Source organism: Podarcis pityusensis, assembly GCF_964106645.2.
Source record: "Podarcis pityusensis genome assembly, chromosome: 4".
NCBI lineage: Eukaryota > Metazoa > Chordata > Lepidosauria > Squamata > Lacertidae > Podarcis > Podarcis pityusensis.
Genome location: NC_138027.1, coordinates 52,343,936 through 52,364,959, shown reverse-complemented (window position 1 = coordinate 52,364,959; position 21,024 = coordinate 52,343,936). Strand labels below are relative to the sequence as shown.

Here is a 21,024-nt window from a genome sequence, read left to right as displayed (position 1 = left end):
ATACATGTACCATTCACAACAGAGATGTACTTTTCCCAGCTGTGGTGAACCTTTAAATAATAACACTTTTTCAGATTTTCACCTAAAAATTAGGTTGGATAGCGCACAGAGGACGGCAACCAAGATGATCAAGGGTCTGGAAACCTAAAATAAATATCTTCTTATTGAAAGATTCCCCTTTTTGCTTTCATGTCTCATGATTATAAAATAGAAAATCCCCGAAGCCTAAGGTCTGAGGGCAAAACCTAAGGTCAGATTCCTCAGATGCTTGTCTAACCATGTACCAGTTCATGATTTTATGACAGCGTAAACCAATGCTTAACTTTAAGATTAGGCTGCTTTTTAAGATTAGACTGTAATGCTTTACACATCAGGATAAAATGACTCTATTCCCCTGCACAATTTCCCCCCAGATTCTCTTACAAAATGATGTCATATCATCAAATACTTAAAAAAATTATTCAATGCACATTAGATTTGATGACACATTTACATTCGCCAGCAAATACCTTTTTTGGTTTCAAGGATTTCAAAACTGAGGTGCACATTAGATTTGATGGCGCATTAGACTCAAGTAAATACAGTGGCACCTCGGGTTAAGAACTTAATTCGTTCTGGAGGTCTGTTCTTAACCTGAAACTGTTCTTAACCTGAAGCACCACTTTAGCTAAGGGGGCCTCCCGCTGCCGCCACACGATTTCTGTTCTCATCCTGAAGCAAAGTTCTTAACCTGAGGTACTATTTCTGGGTTAGCAGAGTCTGTAACCTGAACCGTCTGTAACCTGAAGTGTCTGTAACCCGAGGTACCACTGTACAGTATTATTGCTGATAGGAGCAGATCAGGACAGAAATCCAAATACAGTGCAAGCTGCTAAATTTATCATCACAGCTCCATGTTTCTATGACATTGTGCCAAATTGTCAGATTCAGTCATAGTAATTTGGAGCAGACCTGAGTGAAGAATGCAGCCTCCAGGTCCGCTCCCCAAGCCCTGCCACAGGCCGCCACAGATAGGCTAGATTTGAAATACTGGCCACTCATGATGCTCTGTGGCAGCCAGGGAAGCTTCCAATGGCCAAAACAACATGGCAAGGCTTTGGAGGCGCCGCAGCGAATCGCAACAGCTGGCCACCCTGAAATCAGGTAAGTGGCCATTCTAGCACTGAAATTTGTTTGAATGTTGCATGTTTCCCCTCTCCAGCTCTAATCAAACATCTACTCCATTTCCCCCAGCCCCATTTTAAATAGGGGTAGATAGTGGTCCCTACTCTCATCCACTGCACGATCAATGGACAGCATATTGTCATCTCTGAATCGAAAGTTCAAACTATCTCACAAGCACTGAAATTCAGTCGCAGTGGAAATCTCCATCCCATCTGTTTTATTATACAGTAAACAGTAACTGAGTGAGTGGAGGCTTATAGTTAAAAGCTGCATCTTCAGATTTAATCATTTAAGGATGGAACTATTCAAGGATTAGAGATGGTGTCAGATTCATTTGGTATTTGTTCTTTACTGCTTGTTCTGGTAATTAAAAAGACTGAAGGACACAAAACAGAACATTTCAATGCAGCCTACGAAGCTTTTTTTCAAAAAACCACACACGCACACACACAACCAACCCTGAGGTTTATAAGTTTAAGAAAAGGATTTTCAAACCAAATCCATGTCTTGAAATAGATCAACACTTTCCCCAAATAAAAAAGGGAAATCCTTCAGTGCAAGTTGCCAGGCTGTGAACTGTGTACACACAGCTGTAACTACTCTGTTCCCAAGAGAGGTGGGATTCAAAGGAATGTTCTTTTACTGCTTCAAGATAACATTTCTTGCATTACAAGCCAAATTTGGTAAGGCACTTAAACATGAGCCTTACTTTAATTTCAGGAGCAGTTCCAGTGAAATGGAAGCAATTTAAGTGACTCCCATACTTTCTGTAAGGGCAGTTCCCATGACTCAATAGATGAGTTGTGAACGTGTGTTAGAATGTAAGAAATGACTTGCTGGATTAGAACAAAGGACAATGAAGTTCAGCACCTTGCCTCCAACAGTGATCAGTCAGATGCCCTTACAAAATTCACAAGCAGAACATTCCCTGTTGTTTGTTCTTTGCATTTGGCGACCATAACACATGATTATTCTGTGCAGTACAGTACTTCTACTTCTTTCCTCAAGGCTTAACGTTTCCCAAGCCCTCCAATTACAATATTTTGTTTCTAGGAAAATTCTATTCACCCCCCCCCCATAGAGTATCAATTGCATCTATGACTGCTGTGTAGAATGAGGTAGTATGAGCATTATGGGTATTTGCTGGATTTGACATCATTTGTGATAAGTGACAATTTGCTCACCCATGGTCACCTTTCAAATAAATTGTTTATTTACTGCTCTTTTACATGATAAGGCTTAAACAATCCACACTTACCTATGAATATGTCATTCCACCACTGCAGCACACAACAGTAGGATTGCTTATGTAGCCATTCAAAAAAAATGAAGAGATAAACACCAGCAAGGTTACTTCTACCACAAAAATATTTGGCACTTTGGAAGCTTTTTCTTTCTTAAAATTATATGAAGACTAGAAGCCCATCTCCCTCATTGCTAGGGTGTGTATACTCTCATATCTTTTTTAAGGTGGTAGACAAGAGTACAGCTAATCAACCCCCACCCGTTGTTGCACATATCCAAGTTTTGTGATACAGCTCTCTCTTTAAAAATACACAAAATGCCTAGAAAGCACCATTTCAAGAAAACACACTCAGAAATAGATTTAAAAGGTTAAAAGCAAAATGCATTCCGATTTACATATTCTTATATGTAGATAGGAGAGAATCCTTCATGCTTTTTGAAAGAACAAACTACTGTTCAATGCAGAAACACAATGGAATCAAAAAATGGAAAGAATATTTCCATTCAAATGCATTTGCCTTCAAATATTAATTGCAACGAATTTTAAAATATGTAATTATTAAAATATGCAGTCAACAACAGACACACATGCATCCCATAAAATCATTTATCTAAAATCTAAATAATAGTCATTCAAGTCAATGAAGTCACATGCATTCGCAATGCTTTCTCTAGCATTAAACTTTGGTAAAGCCAAAGGTTTCTACTTTATCGCTGACTTCATTGTTGTTGTTATATTATTCCGATAAATATTATTTCATTCTGCATGCACAACAGAACCTGCAATTCTTTGTTTAGGGCAGAGTTCGCTCACGGGCACCAGATTGGTGCCAGCCCTGCTAGAAAGAAAGATATTGGGCAAATTAGAGTGGTGTGGCTACCTTGCATATTTTTCCTAGTGCTGAAGAATGTTCCCTATTGTTGTTAGACAGCAACAGCAACAGCATCATTGTTTGTGTGTGTGTGTGTGTGTGTGTGTGTGTGTGATGATCTCCATAATCGGGACCAACAGGATACAGCTGACTTCCTGTGGTAAGCATAAGGCTGTTGGGAGTGGCTGTCTCTCTAATTTTGTGTTATGCCACAGTCCCCATGGCAGCCATTTTGTTACTGGTGCCGCCATCACTATCAAAATTTGAAATGTGCCCACTAGGTTGGCAATCCCTGTTTTAAGTCGTTAAAAATCCCTTCTAAGTTACCAGGCTATGCTAGCAACCTTCCCCTCCTTCTCTCTCTCTTTAAATTGGGAGGCAGGAGAATTACTACCCCCACCCACCCCTGAAGCAAGAATTACGTTTCTCATATTATAGTATCAGCAACAGAAATTTAACATCTGAAGTAAGTTAATTTGCTCAATAATTCACCAGATATTTTCCAAACAAGGATTTTGGCATTACATAAATAATGTGAAACATGCATGCTCCTTGTGCCATTAAAAACTAGAAATCCAGGTTAAGCTTAAAATACTGTTGACAAAGAGGAAAGGAATTTCAATGGGCAGTTGCAGAAATGAATGAGGAGTCTTGTGCATGATTGCTATGACAGATGAAATACCTGTTAAGACAAGCATGGTCTGTTTCCTTTTGTTGACCAAAGCTGAATACTGTACATAACTGCCCATGAAGTAAATCAGGTTTCCAACTGCTATAAAACAGAGGTTTTTCTGGTCCTTTTAAGTTAGATGAACTAAGAAAACACAGAACTCAAATAAAGCCAAACAAAAGTAATGCCTGGGTCACAAATGTATCCTACCTAGCTGGTTTTGATAATAGAACAACTAGCCTTTTTAATGTTGCAAATGTCTTCTGTTACAATGAGATAGATGAGACTTCTCAGATTACATGTGGCAAAACAAAGGCAGAAAACCCATGCCAAGTAATAATGTTATTTTAATAGTCAAGCCTAACGTGAAAATACTTGTTTGCAGAACTTACAAAATGACAACATTAATTGATCTATAAGACAGGATACATGTAAATGTTCCCATTTGAGATGTGGTGTTGAAATGTACATTTAGCTATTCCAAAGCAGTAATGACTCAATGTTCTTTATAGTTTTTCTACAGCAAATGTATGCCATAGCAAAACAGTAGTACTGCTCTTTTGACACACAGGGGATTTCAGTTCTGGTATTACCAGCTATGCTGAATTATGGACTTGGGCAGCAGGATGCTTCAGTTGTGCGCACACAAGCAATCTTCCTCTCACTCTTTTGCCCCAGTGTGCTCCTGTACAATCCAGATGCTCCAAGAGAAACACAGAAATTACTTGCATGTAAGTAGACTGGCTGCAATTTCATGTTGTCAGCTGGGGCATTTGTTGACAAGTATAACTGTTGACGAAGCGGGCTAAAGCTAGGCCCTTGACACAGAAGATGCGAACCTTGCCATGCAAGGAAGTCAACAAGGCTATGTTCCAGTTGTTAATTTGGATCCCATTTTTTTCTTTCTCAGGGAACAGATTAGAAGCTCGAGAGGTAACATTCTCATTTTGAAATGGCATGTTTCAAGTTGAAGCGAACCTTCTTGAACACATCTGCTGCCAACAAAGGTTCTAATTAAACTGTTTTTATAAGAACCTAACCTGTTTCACTCAAAAAAGTGTGTTATTGATAATGTTCTTAGCACTGTTTTTGTCCAAATATTACTTGAGCATGGGGCTCAAATATCGGATGAGGGCCAAGTTACATGGGAATGCCTTTCCACCTCTTTATAGGCAACTCCCAATTTACGTGGGGGTTATGTTCCAAGGCACCACGTGTTTAAGTGAAATTGCGTATATTTGAAACACTATTGGAAAAGGTGGCAAAATCAGAAGAGCGCTTGAGATCTCATCCTCATGTACACCTCCGTCTTTAAACTTTCCCAGGTATCTGTATGTGACAGACTAGCTGTCATTTCCCAACAGGAGAAGTAAAATGGAGAATGAGACGTATTAGAGCACATTATGCACCTTTGGTGCTCTATGAGCTGAGGTACAGGGTGCCCCCCTCCTGCATTTCTAAGCCAGAAAAGGGCTTGGGCTGAATAAGAAATCATGAGAGAGAGAGAAAATTACACAACAACGAGCTTTCTTTCAGGTTTAATTCTCCGTTATACATATATTCACAAATCTGTCCTTCTGCCCCCACTCCATCTTGTCCTTCCAAGCTAAGAAAACCCAGAGGAAAGAGATACAGGAGGCCATGCAAGGAAAAGAGTTCTCTCTCTCATTTTTCTCTTTGGGCAGATGTGTTGGAGAAAGGGGGACAAAGGAAAGTTCTTGCTCCCTCACCCTCCGCACTATACACAACCAGTGACTTCATATAGAATATTTTATGAAGCTTTATAGCAACATTTCAGAATTGACCAATGAATATGTCAGTGTTCTCCCTGGTGTAACTAACTTCAAAAGGACTTCAAACCTAAATGAATCCAGTGGAGGGCATGCTTTAACTAACAAAACATTTATATACAAAAGCATGACTTCAAGAACAGGCATACAACCTTACACATCATAAAATTGCAAGAAATACAAACACATACAAAAGAAACCAGATGTGATTTTCACATAAGAATTTACCTGGTGTCAATTTAACCTAAACACTGGTTAAACATTTCCACCATCGGCCATCCACAAGTGAAATGATTATATGCGCAGGGGGTGGGGAGCTGAGGCTCTACCAATGTTCACTGCTGAAGATACTGTAAATTTGAAAGCAGATTATCTCAAGAGGATAAGTACCTGCCACATGTGCATTAATTCAGTCTACTGCAGAACACGTTGAAAATTTCAGCGGAAAAAACATTAATATGAATTTCCTAGAATCCAGGCTAGGTTTGCAGACAACAGACTTTAGTAGTAAATACCATTTCCCTTTCTAGAAACATGCAGGGTAGGGTGACAATTTTAAATAGGTTTGTTACTTGAGTAGCCAAGGAAAGAACTGATTATGTAACAATACACAGGTGACTGCACCTCAGCAGCATGGTGCTTATCCTGACTTAAACATTAAGCTATTTAAAATTTCCTGCACATGTTACGTCATGCTACCTTACCAAAGCAATAAGCCCTATCCCCTCCCCCACCATACAACCACTGGATGTGTTTTAAAACAACATATGACCTTTCTTGAAATATGACATTTGCACAGATTTAATATATATAAAAATTACAGCATCAATTGTGCCATATTAGACAATATTTCCTGCCACAAAGTTCTATCCTTCTAATGCTGGCAGTTAGTCAGGTTTTCAGAACAAGAATGGCCTCCCATTGAACAGGCAGGGATGCTGCTGTGCACTGGAAGTTTTTGATCCCCATTCCGGCCACCAGGGTGACATAAGTGATTGGTACAGGTGTGTGGCCAGGCAGGCTAGTAAAGGTATTTGTGAACCTATTTGCAAGGCTACAAAACCCAAATGGCTGAACGGGGAATGTTGCTTGTGCAGCAACGTTCTGTAAAACTTCCCACACACTGGCCAGAGTTCCAATGCGACTGAAAAAGCTGTACCCCACTCTGATTCGATTCAGCAGGTGAAGTTTCTTTGAAAAAGCAGAACTGTGGCAGGCCTGGTTCAAATGCAAAAGCCTCTGGATGCACAGATAATGTACTTTAGATCCCAACAACAACATTCAGACTTGAGATTTCTTTCCCTTAATCCAAATTTGTTGCGTTTGTTCATTTTTAATAGGTCTCAGAAAAAGATAAAAATGTGTTTTTATTTATGTCGAGGCTTATATATCAAACAAGTATCTAGACAGGAAACAAAATACAGCATAAAAATATTTAGTTACATTTCACATTTTACAAACTTGACAGTATCTTTACAAATGAACAAAGAATCAACATTTGACCAGATTTAAGCCCACTTTTGCAGACTGGATTTTGTGGTTAATGATAAAATTACAGGCAAATGAGGACTGAAAGGAAGTTACAATAAGGCATGGCAATTCTTACTGTGATATAAAGTTATTCATCTCATTTAGTCTGCTTGGGAGGAATGTGCTATCAAAAGATTAAGCATCTGTAACAGGAAAGTTGAGTCAGGTGATCAAGTTCCTCACCTACATTGGCCAGCCAGAGGGATGGCAGCTTATACCATTCTTCATCCTAATTTAGTGTAAGAAAATGAGGAGAGAGGAAAAATTCCACTGGTTGTTTTATATGTTTTACAAAGAATTTGTGCCTAACACTTCCCTTTAAACTGATGGTGAAGAAAATCACACTTTCTTTCTTTAAAAGTGTGTGTACAGGAAGTAACTCGGAGGGAATTACAAAAGGAAAACATGGGAAGATTAAATTTATCCAATGAAACAAAAACAAAGGAGCAAAGACACAATATTACCATTTTTGAAGTGTTACTCATACCATCCAATTTAGTTAAGGGGTTTCTTTCTTACATTCAGGACTTGCCTGTACTGTACCTCCAAAATAAGTTGTCATAGAAACCCTGCCTGGCTTGATTATCCACTTTAAGGCCACTATATTGAGTGTGGTGGATTAAAGCCCAAATGCAAAGGAAAACATGATCACCAGGTCTCACCAATATGCAGTGTCTACACACTGAAATGTAGTTGCTGCTGCCCTTCTACTGGTCCCCTTACCCGCCATTCTCCCCTGGTTGCTGCTATACAAAAACATAGTGCTGCTCACTACAGCAGGCAGGAAGAGGGGGGAGAGGGCTGACGGAAGAAGACTCTGCAGCCTCACTCTGACCTGGTGCATTTAAAGATGCATTCTCCACTGCTGGGTGAGGTCCTGGAAAGCCACCATAGAGCTAATTAATGATGGGATAATCAATAGCACAGTGGTTTAATGATAATACACATATAGCCCAATAATAACCAAGGACCTTGATGCATCTTATATAGTTTCCCCCTCCTGTCCTGACAACAATACTATGAAGTACATTAGCCTGAGAAACAGGGATTGTCTGAAGGTCACCCAGCAAGCTTCATGGTTAGGTGGAGACTTGAACCTTGGGTCTGACACATATATAAACAAGCACATGTAATAATCACAGGGCACAAGACTGGATTATCTCAAACACAACAACTACAGGAGAAATATATCTGAGGAAGATTACACTTTTGCCAGCATTTTTACTAACTAAAGCAAATGAAGGTGGGGGAAACGTCCATATTCCTGCAAATGTAATCTCTCAGCATTTTCAATATTTAAACGTAAATGGTTGTTAATTTAGCCACTTAAGCATTTACGGTTGCCTTGGAACAACCATACAATATACCCTGTAACTATTTCTAGGACTGAATCTTATTAAGGTTCCCTGAAAGCAAAACTCAACACCTGCTGAGAAGATTTGGAACTGCACTGCTATTTGTATACATACTTCAGCCCCTCAGAAGTGATTTAAAAGGTAATGCAAGGCACACAGTTCAAAGGAAATGTGCCTGCTATGGCAGCATGTAATTTTTAAAAAATTCTATGCGAAATGACTGGTCACTGACAGATCCAACAGGACCTGCTACACAGCTGTCTTTAGAGGCTGCTTGCCTCATTCAACATCAACCTGTCAAAGGTTAACAGGAATTTCTAGCTTTCTGTGGAGTGCTTGTTCTTCCCACACAAGCCACCCCTGCATTTCCAAGGTTCTAAAATACACAGAGTAGCAGCTGTTTGCTTTAGAAATATAGTCTAAAAACAGAGCTTTCTATAAATAAGACCACTTCTACTATTAGTCACTCTATTTTTGTTGCACAACAACCTGTGAAAGTCTTATCTTTAGCAGCTGTTTCACACTGACTACCAGGTACTGTAATTCAAAACTGATTTCATGCAAAAAAAAGAAGTGAAGAATGAAGCTTTTAAAGCACTGCAGTACCATTAATGAAATGGATAAACAGATTTCTTAGTGGGCTGAAATCAAGGCAAACTATGTGACGGCAAGAGTTATCCTTGGTTTCAACCTATGAGCTACTCAAGCATTATTTAGCCTCAGGAACCAATCATCTAAACACCAAGCAGGCTCTACTAATTCTGTTGTGCAGCATTGAGATGTTCAATAGGTTTTCAGTTTTTTCATCAGAAGCTCGAGGTGGATAACACAGTCTTCTAATTCAAGTATGTACCAACATTCACAAGGAGCCCATAGTGGCATAGTCATTATCCCTTTCATTCACACAATAAACCTTCGAGAGGGTTAGGTTGTAAGAAAATGACAGGCATAGAGTCAACAAACTTTATGGCTGAGTGGGAATTTGAACCTCAGGCTCTTAATTAATTGATATACTTGTATAAAAGTTTGGATTTTAAATACTTCCAGAAATAAATATATACCACAATGGCTATTTATCGTAGCAGAGAGTTTTGCAGCTAAATTGATCCAAGTTAGTTTTTTATTAATTGAATTTATATACCGCCCTATATCTGGAGGTCTCAGGGAGGCTGGGTAAACATAAAACTGTTAATGTATGTTTGCTTAAGCTGGGCATGAATTTTAATTTCTCTGAGACTGTATCCCAGTTGTAGGCTGGCTGACTAGAAGGAATAGCTACTGAACCCTCCCAGATCCATAGACACCCATCAGAGGACTTATATAAGGCTTGACACATGGGGTTCCTGCATTGTACAGACCATTACATTCCAGCAGGGGTTTTGTCTATTAGCAGAGGAAGCTAGTCCTGGATTACTCTTGGCTATGAAAGATTCATGAGTCTGCTACAAGCATTATTTCATTTGCACAGTCTTGTCAGAAACACAGATGGCACAGCTCTGGTAGGAGAGAATTTTCTGTTTGGGCTCCTTGTATTATTTAACCCAGCTTTGCAACTAATGCCATGGAAACGTACGGAGTTGCTGTCGCTTTTCTTAAAGAGAGAGCGTATGCACTCATGAAACCCACCTAAAGCTAATTATGTTATTTGCAATATTAAAAGTTTACATTACTTTATTATAATACCACTGTAAAAAGAGCTTGCCTCACTTGTTTTCAGCTAATATATGTTTAACTGCCTCAATCTTCTCTATATTCATATTGGGTAAGGAAACCATAGTCTGACAACATGAAAGTGGTATAAAAGAGTTGTCTTAAATAGAATACAAAAGACAAAACCTATAGCTATAACCAGTGCTTTTTTCTATAAAAATGTTTAGGGGTACTCTCATTTTCCTACTCATATTGAAATACTGCCCCTCAATGAGGCCAAACTTAGACCCCTAAAATGTTTAGGGGTATACATACCCCCTGCGTCCCCCCCATAAAAAAAAACACTGGCAGTAACAAAAAAAATAGCTTAGATAAATTTTGTTGTGCTTATTTCAAACCAATAACCCCTTCCCCAAACACATGTAAAAAGGATATTGGATGTTAATCAGCCAAAAGCCTGGTAGAAGAGGAACATTTTTGCCTGGCGCCTAAAGGTTTTTAATGAAGGCACCAGCTGAACCTCCCTGCCGGAGTATTCCACAAAGGTCCATTCTTCTGCTGCCACCCTCCGGACCTCTCATGTGGAGGAGGCACACGAAGAAGGGCATCAGAAAATGATGTCAGGGTCCAGGTAGGTTCATATGGAGAGAAGAGGTCCTTGAGGTATTGCGGTCCTGAGCTGTTTAAGGCTTAATTGGTCAAACCAGCACTCTGCATTGTTCCTCCGGTGAGCAACCTGGCCACCGAATTCTGCACCAGCCAAAGTTTCTGAACTGTTTTCAGAAGCAGTCCTACATAAAACTTTGATTTGACAGTCACTTTGACGAGTGGATCTGCACAATGCACCAATGTGAACTGCAACTCATTAATCAGTGCCACATTTATGAAAGAGACATAGATTTCTTCAGAGTTGAGTCCCCTGACATAAAAAGCTCTTTGCCACTCTGTATACAGCTCTTAGCATTTGATAAGTCCAATGTGACAAGAAGCTTGAATGGAAGAATGATTGACAGTAAGGGAGAGGAATGGAATGCTGGGCGGAGCTAAGAGTGAGTGACAGTTTGAGTGCGGATGCTGGAAAAAGACAGTTGGAATGTGGGTGCTTTTAACAGCTGTATAGCAACATAATTCAGCAGTTCCCCATCACTACATCTCCAGGCTGGGGGAAACAGAACCTGTTTTATCTGCTGCATGACAGGCAGAAATATAGGGAGCCTGTCAGGAAAAAGTGACAAACCTAGACCCTAGTTCGTAATGCCCTACTCATGCAAAGGGGTCTCTATGCAGTCAAGGGGTAGCAGAACCGTGCCACAGGTCTCATCTGTGAGGTTTACCCTGCCTTGACATCTAGGTATTACCCATGGATATCTGCATAGGTGCACACCAGGGGCAGAGAAAACAATTTAATCTTGGGGAACATCACAGACCAACTCTCCCTTGAGTACATGGAAACCCCATCATGCGAGTAACACATAAAGAAGGCTACAGATTAGGAAGATTCTGCAGCATATACTCTTAAATAGTCTAAAAATTTGCTTATCCAGGAAGAGTACAGCACTGCCATTCCTGTGTATGTCTTATCTCTTATGAGCCCTGATGTCTTCTGTCTGTATTACTGAAGATGAAGTCCAGCCTTAGATGAATGGAAGCATAAAGAAGTCTTGCTTTCTTTAAAGCATGTTGTAAATTCAGAACTATGTGTGTGTGTAGTCCTGGGATAAGTGGACTGATGAGGCAGATTCACTTAGGCGAGAAGGCAAGAGAAAAACAGAGGTAGTAAAGTGCCTACTCTAGAATCATATATGAGCTCTCATGAGCCTTAAATTATTCAGTCCTAGTCCAGCTCCCTGTTGTCAGCCAATAGAACTGTTGCCCAAATAAATCTTGTTTAATTAATGGTATGAAACCTAGTCAATTAATTGTTTGTTTGATTGATTAAATTAAATTAGTTTGCATATGAAAAATAGGGGAAATACTTTTGTTTTTAGATGATGCAGTGGGTATAATCTTAGAAAATGCATTCTGCCTCCTCAGAATGAAGGGAATGCTTGCAGTATGTAGGTAGTATAAATATTAAAAATAAAGTTTTTACTTTTTTTAAAAAATCATCTGCTTGATAAATCAAGGGCACCTTTCTGATTGACATAAATATGTTAGTTGATAAATGGATCTACTAGTTAAATATTTCTGCCACAACAACATCTAAGCTTGATGTTCTTCTAGCAACACTTCTATATCTATTTTCTCTTGCTGTCCCCAAGAGATTGCTTTAACTGCTGTTCATTTAACCTCTGCTTTTACAACTCTCCTGATAACAAGGGCATGACCCAACGTTTTAGGAACACAGCACCAGAGGACACTATGAAGCAGATATGAAATAACAACTCGTTACCTGAACCTGATAATTCTCTGCATGTTTGCTTGGGAGCAAGCTCCATTAAGCTCAGTGAGATTTAGTTTTGAGTAAACATGTACAGGACCAGACTGCATGTACAAAAGAAACAACATGTCTTATTGTATTGGCATCTGTTTAGTAAAAAAAAGAACCTTCAAATGACAAAAAATGAGGTAGACTGTAAATAAACTTTTTTTTTAACTAAAATAATATGTGTTGATTACAAAGACTGATCCTACAAGGATTTACTTGGTTCAATGTTGCTTACTTCCAGGTAATGTGAACTGTGACCTTAAGCATATTTAATAACCTGAAGCATATTTATTTAGTTTATATACTTTTTAGAGACCCCATTCAAATGGTGCATTACCACAATGCTTAAGAAAATTCATATTTCTTATGAAAATTAAAATACTGAAAATAAAATTTAAAACAAACAGCAAGAGCTAAACGATCAAGTGAGCTTCACTAAAAGGATGATGAGAAGCTGAGGATGATGTCTGAAAGGAAATCAAAGAGGGGGTCATATGCACTTCATGGAGGAAGAAACTACAGCTGAGGAGTCAGTGCTGGAAAAGGTTTGTCCCTGATACCCACCAGCAAGATAGCTCATTAAGGGAAAGCAACAGAGCAGGGCCTCTACTGTCAGCCCCAACACCTGGGTAGGTAAAAATGGTACTTCAAATTAATTGGTCCCAAACCATTTAAAGGTTAAGAACATAACATTAAACTGAGCTTGAATATGAATAGACAGCCAATGCAACTGGCAGGGAATAGGTGTACATAATCAAAGCGCTTGACTCCCAAAAGCATCCTGGTGGCTGTTATATGCTATTTGGATCTTCAGAGACAGCCCATAGTAATCTAACCAGAAACACTTCTGAAGTTTAGCCATACAAGATCTCTGGATCACTGGGTCACACACCACAATTACCCAAGAGTCCAGTGTCGCTGTCAAGCATTAACCCACATACCTGTTTGGTAAGAGTTTCCAAAATATTCTGGAGTTGTCATCTTCAAATCACATTTTGGAGTTGTCCTGGAATGGCCCTACTTATTTCCCTTACACTACCATTTAAGTGTACGTGGTTTAATTAAGCATGGTCATTTGTGTCATATACTATTGAGCAAAGCTGCATGTTATCAACAAAGTTATTATATTTAGAGCACACACTGAATAATGCCAAAAGCAAGAACCTTTCTAGGTGTGGTTGTCACCCATTAGTTATGTCAAATCCAGACACAGTCTGTATTGAGCGCCTGTTGTAGTGTTATTGCATCTTCGCAGCACTAAATGCTTTATTTTTACTAATTGGAAAATGCATAACATATCTACTGCAAAAGCCTGGGCAACTACTGATTACTGTGTACTTTGCTATGGCCACACAACTTCTGTGTTTTTGTGTGTGTGGCATAGTCTCTATTGGACCAACAGCCTCTACACTGTAATAAAAACAGAACGTAAAAGGTAAAGGACCCCTGGATGGTTAAGTCCAGTCAAAGGGACTATGGGCTGCGGTGCTCATCTCGCTTCAGGCCGAGGGAGACGGCGTTTGCCCGCAGACTGCTTTGTGGGTCATGTGGCCAGCATGATTAAACCGCTTCTGGCACAACGGAACACCGTACCGAGTAACAGAACACATGGAAAAGCTGTTTACCTTCCTGCAGCAGCAGTACCTATTTATCTACTTGCACTGGTGTGCTTTTGAACTGCTAGGTTGGCAGAATATTGGGCTAGTTGAGCCTTTGGCCTGATTCAGCAGAGTTCCTCTTTGGTTCTTAAGGCAGCTTACATGTCACATTAAAAAGCACAACCCTATGCATGCTTATACAGTGATTAATCCCATTACTGTATGTTCAGTGGAGCACAATACAACAACCATTGCACACAGGCATAGGATTGTGCTGTCATATTTTTTTAAGTGCCACAAGGCATTGCTGCATTCGGCCACCTCACATTTTATGTCTTTGGTGGCTCTCTTCTCTTGGTGCACCTCAACACTGGAATACCCCTCCTGCTATGTGTTTTGTTTCTTGATTATTGTTATTATTACCCCTTGCCATAGGAAGAATCCCACGCACGGAAAGCGCGGGGGGCGCTTGCCCATTTAAGCAAAAAAGCCAGCGCTGGAGCTCTCGTCCATCCTTATTACAAAGGATAGGAAGAGAACCGGAGGGAGAAGCGTCTGGGTGAGCGGGAAAGTAGCGAACAGCGGCCCCTGGGGGGCGACTCCCTGACGGGAATTTGGGGGACGCGGCGCGCGAATAGACAGAGCGAACGGGCGAGGCGGCGGGGGACTGTCGGGGAAGAGGGAACCGCTTGACCGGACATTCAACCAAATTTCGGCCGCGGGGGGGAGGCTGGGACGGTACTGGGACAAAGCGGCGATAAGCAGGCAACTGCCCGAAGCAGTCCGGGCAGCGGAAGAGGCGGCGAGGTCGCCTCACGTGGGGCCACCTCGGGGGCAACAAAGCCTGACTCGGTTCATATGGCGGGAAAACAAAAGGCTGCCCCCCCTCGAGCGCGGGGCGAGAGCCAAGTACCTTTTCTCCGGTCACGACGTGCAGCCCTTCCCGCACTTTGGCGAAGGACCCCTCGCCCAACTTCCTTCCGATCAGGTAATTGCCCACGCGCTTGGTGTGCTGGAACTCGCGGAGCCGCTCCCGGGACGCGGCCGCGTTGACCCAGGCGGCCAGGAACGTCCCCTCGGGGCTGAGGGGGGGCGTCGTGGGCTCGTCGCCGCCGTCGCCGAAGCTCGCCGCGGGGGGCTCGCTCAGGAGCCCGTCGCCAGCAGCCGCCGGCATCCTGCTGCTGCTGCTCCCGCCGCCGCAACTCGGTGCAATCAATGCCTTCTCTTTGCAACCCTTGCTGCGCCAAAGAGCTTCTGAGAAACTCGCTTCTTTCTTTCTCTAGCTCCTGCTTCTGCTCCCGCTACTCCTCAAATTCAAGTCTGCAGCACCAGCCTGCCAATGTGATCGGCACCCGCGTGTGCACGTGGGGACCCGACGGCGGCTGGCTGGCTGCTGAGGCGCACTTTGCCTCTCAGGGAAATGTCAAGCAAAGAGCAAAACAAGCAAGCAATGAAAAAAGCAAAATAACAGAAAAGAAACCCGCTTCGCCAACGGGGTCTGGCCGGCTTGGTGGAGATCTAGCGCGATTCGGCCGCCACGAGGAAGTGGCCCCGGATCACAGCCGCGCAGCTTTGCAGCCAGGTCCGGCGAGCTGCGAGGCTGAGGCTGTGCACGCCTCACGTTGAAGAGGGAGCCTGAGCCAGCTCCCGCAGATCAATTGTCTCCAGTCTCCGTGGAAGCCCGTTGGCTGCCTTCCCCTCATTGGATCTGTCGATCACTTTTCCCCTCCCTCTCGTACCGCGCCTGGCTGCCTCCTTCTCCTGGTGCTGCTGCTTGAGGCTCTCTTCCCCTCTTGCGGGGAGGGGTCTGGGGAGGCGGGGGGGGAGGAGAGAAACGTTTCATTCAGGCTAAATTGGCAGTAATTTAATCCGATCCCTCTGCTGAGAACAGATGCAATGAAAACTCGACAGCAGTCGTGGTCCTTTAGAAATTCGGGCAGCTCCCCCTGCCCCCCCCCGTGTTTTTGGTGTAATGCAGATTCAACCCTAAAGCCAAATCGCATCGAGGAGCCCCCTTGCCAGCGAATTATTTACGCCTTCAATTCACGAAGATGCTGCATTTCTCTCTATAATTAGGGCAGTCAAGCCGTGACAGGCGCTCTGCGTGACTCCTTTCGGAGCAAAGCCTGGTTTATTTTTCTCAAGATCTCTTTTATTCCTTCCCCGATAATATTTTTCTTGTGTTGCTTTGTGCCCCTTTTGTGCTTGAAAGCACTTCACTTTGCTTTCACTTCTTTGCGGGTGACATGTGCTCCAGAGCTCAGATCGTGACAGCCCTGGCAATAAAAGCATAAGCGGTCCCCACCTCCCCCTTCTGTTGTAAGAAATTGAGGCTGAAAATGCAGTTACCTTGGCAGCTTAAAGCAAAGGAAAGCCCCGCCTTATATTATACATTATTTTTATTTAGAGCTGCAGCCTCCATTTTATGTTCTCAGCCCTCTTGCTTTTAACAATTCCCAACCTCAGCTTTAGGAAGCATTACATCCTTCATTCTAACTGCTATCTTAAAACGCTCCACACTTCCACAATGCAACTTGAGTAAATATAACTACATACAGGGACTATGAATAGTTGGGGAAAGTCACAACTATTGCTTGTGCGAGACAAACTCATAAATAATATCAATGCCCCCCCCCCCCGGGCAAATAGAGACAGCCAATCATCCCCTCCATGTGCACAAATCACATCCTAGGCCTTTATTGAGAGTCTGCCAATCCTCAGGTGCCTTTTTGGGGGGAGATGCAGGAGGCAGGACTGGCAGGCAGGTCCCCCTTTCACTACTGGACTTCTACTTGCGGAGCTTTGGATGCCATTTATAATTAATTGACAATTTGCTGTCCTTTAATGGTACCCCCAGATCTGCTACCTGCCATCTCCATCAGAGCGCATTTCGACGAAAAAGGGAATTGCTGGCATCAATAGCCCTAATCCTTTCTGCAAATGTTTTAATTGCAATACACTCCGTGTGACAATTACCCTGATCACTTGCTGAAATTACTAATTCCATAGTTTAGAAAAGCTTTTTATGTAGAAGTATACAGGAAAAAAAGCTGAAATCATATGCTTTTGTTTACGGGAATTAATCCCTCTGAACTCAGTGTGACTTATTTCTGAATAAACACCCGTAGGATTGGGCTATATAAGAATCTAATTTTGTTCCCCCAACGTAGTCTAATGGTAGGTCTGATGGTAATGTAACCTTAGCTTGTGTGCTGATACTGCAAAACTTTGCATACACCAATAGTACTATCACTAAGTCTTTTAATTGTGATATTTTAATAAGCCAATCACCCTACATCGTATCCCAAGGCTGAATATGGTTCTCATTACCTGTTTCCATATTCAGCACAGCACAGTAGCCTGAATGAAGTTTATATGCCTATGAACCCCAGAAAAGGCTTATCCCCTCCATAAGGTACCTTCTCTACAAATCTAGTTCATTTCTCTCCCAGCTATGTGCAGGTTTTTCAGTTGCTATTGGCCCCCTGAAGATTCAATAGACTGAAGCACTACTTTCCATCTGCCTTGTGTTCTTGTGTTCTTTATCCCAAGCCTCATATAGTGCACTTAGATCTGTTTCGCATTGGTTATAATTTGTTCATTGCCAGCCTCTACAGGGATCCATAGGGCTAGTTCCAGATCCATAAACAGAGTGAGAGCTTAAGAGTACATCACAAGGCAATAATAAAAATAGATAAACAGGTGTTTTATTTGCTTCATGTTTTTATTGTGGCCAGTTTATTTAGCATAGCTGTTACATCAAAGAAAGACATCATCTGGGCGTATTCATTGATCCAAGGGTAATATGTTAACTTCAACCCTAGAACATTAAAGGAAGTGTTTTCCAGTTATTTTAAAAACTGGGATTTCCGCAGGGTGTTGGGTCTGTTGTGAGAACAGGGATCAAAAGTCAATTGCCTGCCCAGTCCCAAACCAGGACTGTAGAGAGAGTGGTCTGAGGATAAACATGTAATGGCATCAGTGTTTCTGTTCTCTAGCATAGCATTCATGGGGTTCAGTTATTTGCCATAATTTTTTAAGAAAAGATAAGTGCAGTATGATTGTCTTGAAGATTTGGGAAATTTAAAAAACCATTTCGCAGATAAATACACCTTAGCTAATGAAAAATGGAGCCCTTCTGTGTTCCAAAGGAAAGTGAAAAAAAGCCCATTGGACCATTTTCATGAAACAGATCAGTGGCACCGAAACAGGCAGATTCAAACGTATATCAGATGGTGGGAGAATGTTGACTTTGGTAAGTATTCATACACACACTATATTAATAGTTAAAAATTCTAACTCTAAATATGTGGCCACTGCTTCCATTTTATTAATTCAAAAAGACTACACAAGGGTGATGTCTTTAAGAATATAGTGTTTGTATGCGTACCCAAAGAGGCGGCCAAACTGATTTTGGGAGCAATCCAATGCAGAAGAAGCTGGCATTAAGCAAGCCAGTGTTACAAGATAAAGTTACACCAGATCCAAAACCCATTCAGTAATGGGGCTGCTGCTCTCTCCAAGTCTGGCAGAGCAGCGGCCGATGTTTGGGTCTCAAATTTTAGTGGTGCCTAGTGCAACACCAAAATTTTGTGCCCCCCACCTCTCCCCTTCCATTCTACATCATAGTTACAGTTCCCCTGAAGCTCCGTACCCAGTGCAACCAAAGCAGTCACTCTCCCCTAAATCAGTCACTGGAAAGAGGGCAAACAAATCTTTAAAATGGTTTTGTTATTAGGTCACGTGACCAAGCTGAAAAACCTTGGGATCCAACCTAAGTCCCCTTCTGTGGTCCCATTCCTGCCACACCTCCAGAATGCCCCTTTTGGGGGACTTACATTGGGCTCGGCTCAGCAGGCTAAGATGGGATGAGCAAGTTATGTTGGCGTATCTTCAGCTGAGATGAGGTTGGGGAGTTAACACCCTCTGAGCCAGGAATCAGCCAGTTGATCCAGAGATCCACTGTACCCCGGTTGCTCATCCTGGAAGATATTGCCATAGGATTGCCCCATTAATTAGGTAATTCACTTTGGGAAACACATTTCATACAAATATATTAAAGTATCTTTGATGTAAACCCAGAGTGTATGATTTAGTCTGTTAATCTCTAGCCCTTAAATTTCTAGATTTTGACTCAACACACACCCCAGGAGTTCTATAGTTAAAATGAAAAAGCAAAGAAGGCAAGACAGCCTTACTGTATGCCTCTTTGCAGCTGAATTACAGCAGCGATTCAGCCACTGGAAATCACCTTAGAAACTAGTGATAAATATAACATTTTGATACCCTTAATAAATGTGGTAGGAAGAGTGAATGCATGAATGCTGGCAAAAAGAGGGGTACCAAATTTGATATGTATTTTTTAATTGCACCCAGTACCATTATTACAGCTGTGTATGTGCGAGGGGCTGTTGATTAGAGACCCAAGCATGCAAGTAAAGCCAAAGATATGAAGGGCATAGGAGCGATAAAAGCAGAATTTCCCATACAAAATTAATGCGACACTCTCCCCTCCCCAAATGACCACAGGTTTTTAGTACAGAGTAGACTAGGGGCACGTAAATGTTAGCAGCTTTAAATGCCATTTCCCACACTGCATTTCAGGTTGCCTTTTACATTGCTGTGCATATCACTACCTGGCTTGTTTTCTTGCGCCCACAGCCCCAACTCCTGTTCAATGCAGCAGTCATCTACGCATGCACAATGGATGCCTAAAATGTAAACACCTTGCCTTAACTGTGGCTTATGGTTTCAAATGGTTTGGAAGCTGTTTTGACGAAAAGCACATAATAAAGAAACTACAGAGTAAAGATGAATTGTGGCTAACTTCTTGTGTACTGAGGTTCAAACACCAGCAGTAGGAGAGCACTGGAGTCTTGAGTAAATACACAGCCTACCTTGCAAGCAGAAACAAGCTAAGTACATTAGGATGCCATTTATTTTGCAATAACATGGTGTTTGAACTCAGATACGTGATGAAACAGATACAGGCAAAAGGGCATTGTTGGGTACTTAGAAGATGCGGAGGCATAAAATTTGCATATGCTCATTAATATGTATAGGTGCAAATTTAGGCCAACTTTCAGAGGGGAGAAAACAAACTGGCTCTTGCTCTCAGGGCATACTCTCTAAGCTGTTGGGACTTATTATCACGTAAGTGTATAGGAGTGCAGCCCTGTGGCACCATCTTGTGCATGTTTATGCAGCATTAAATCCTGAGCTCAGTGGGATTTATAGTTAGGGTTGAATTAGTCATTATATTTAGGGTTGAATTGCAACTTAAGTGCTTTTTTTTTTTTACAAGTTCTCTGATAAAATTCTTAATGCATATACTAACCCAGTTAAAATATTTAGTATTAAATGAAGAGGATGTATAAGATACTGTTTTAGTTAAGCAAAATGATTAACATATGCAACCTTTTCCCATTGTATTAATCTGGAGCTCTAAAATTGGAAACTTCATTTTTTCTGTCTTCCTTTGTATACAGAGAGACTTGCAAATGAGTTTCAACAATAATCGTGTGGCATATCACAGCTTACTTGATGCAGTTGGGTCTCTGTGCGATTCTCATCACTAATGAAGACACCAGAGATTAACTGCTAAGGGATTCAGTTATGAAGAACATGTTTTTATTATCAAATGTGAAGACTTCTGAATGCACGGAGGAATCAATATACTTTGAAATAAAGCCTGATTATGAAATAAAGAGTATAAAAACAAA

At 41.5% G+C, this 21,024-nt stretch overlaps 1 protein-coding gene and 2 long non-coding RNA genes across 5 annotated transcripts in view; 2 read left to right on the top strand and 1 right to left on the bottom strand.

Annotated features, from left to right (window-relative positions):
• HUNK (hormonally up-regulated Neu-associated kinase) overlaps nucleotides 1-16,051 on the bottom strand; it is a 55,133-nt gene extending 39,082 nt beyond the window's left edge. The window contains exon 1 of the mRNA XM_081003540.1: nucleotides 15,216-16,051. Within this exon, the coding sequence (XP_080859666.1) occupies nucleotides 15,216-15,476 (261 nt within the window). The 5' untranslated portion in view covers nucleotides 15,477-16,051. The remainder of the gene's footprint in view (nucleotides 1-15,215) is intronic.
• On the top strand, nucleotides 1,066-4,990 carry LOC308476140. Of its 2 annotated transcripts, none has more exons than XR_013985768.1 (3): nucleotides 1,066-1,143; nucleotides 4,464-4,682; nucleotides 4,862-4,990. It is a non-coding gene; the product is annotated as an uncharacterized lncRNA (long non-coding RNA). The 2 variants fall into 2 exon arrangements; XR_013985769.1 differs by lacking the exon at nucleotides 1,066-1,143 and adding an exon at nucleotides 3,351-3,441.
• LOC308476137 lies at nucleotides 15,212-21,024 on the top strand. 2 transcript variants are annotated; one of them, XR_013985763.1, is made up of 4 exons: nucleotides 15,212-15,290; nucleotides 18,375-18,557; nucleotides 19,964-20,455; nucleotides 20,791-21,024. It is a non-coding gene; the product is annotated as an uncharacterized lncRNA (long non-coding RNA). The 2 variants fall into 2 exon arrangements; XR_013985764.1 differs by lacking the exon at nucleotides 20,791-21,024 and having other exon boundaries at nucleotides 19,964-20,781.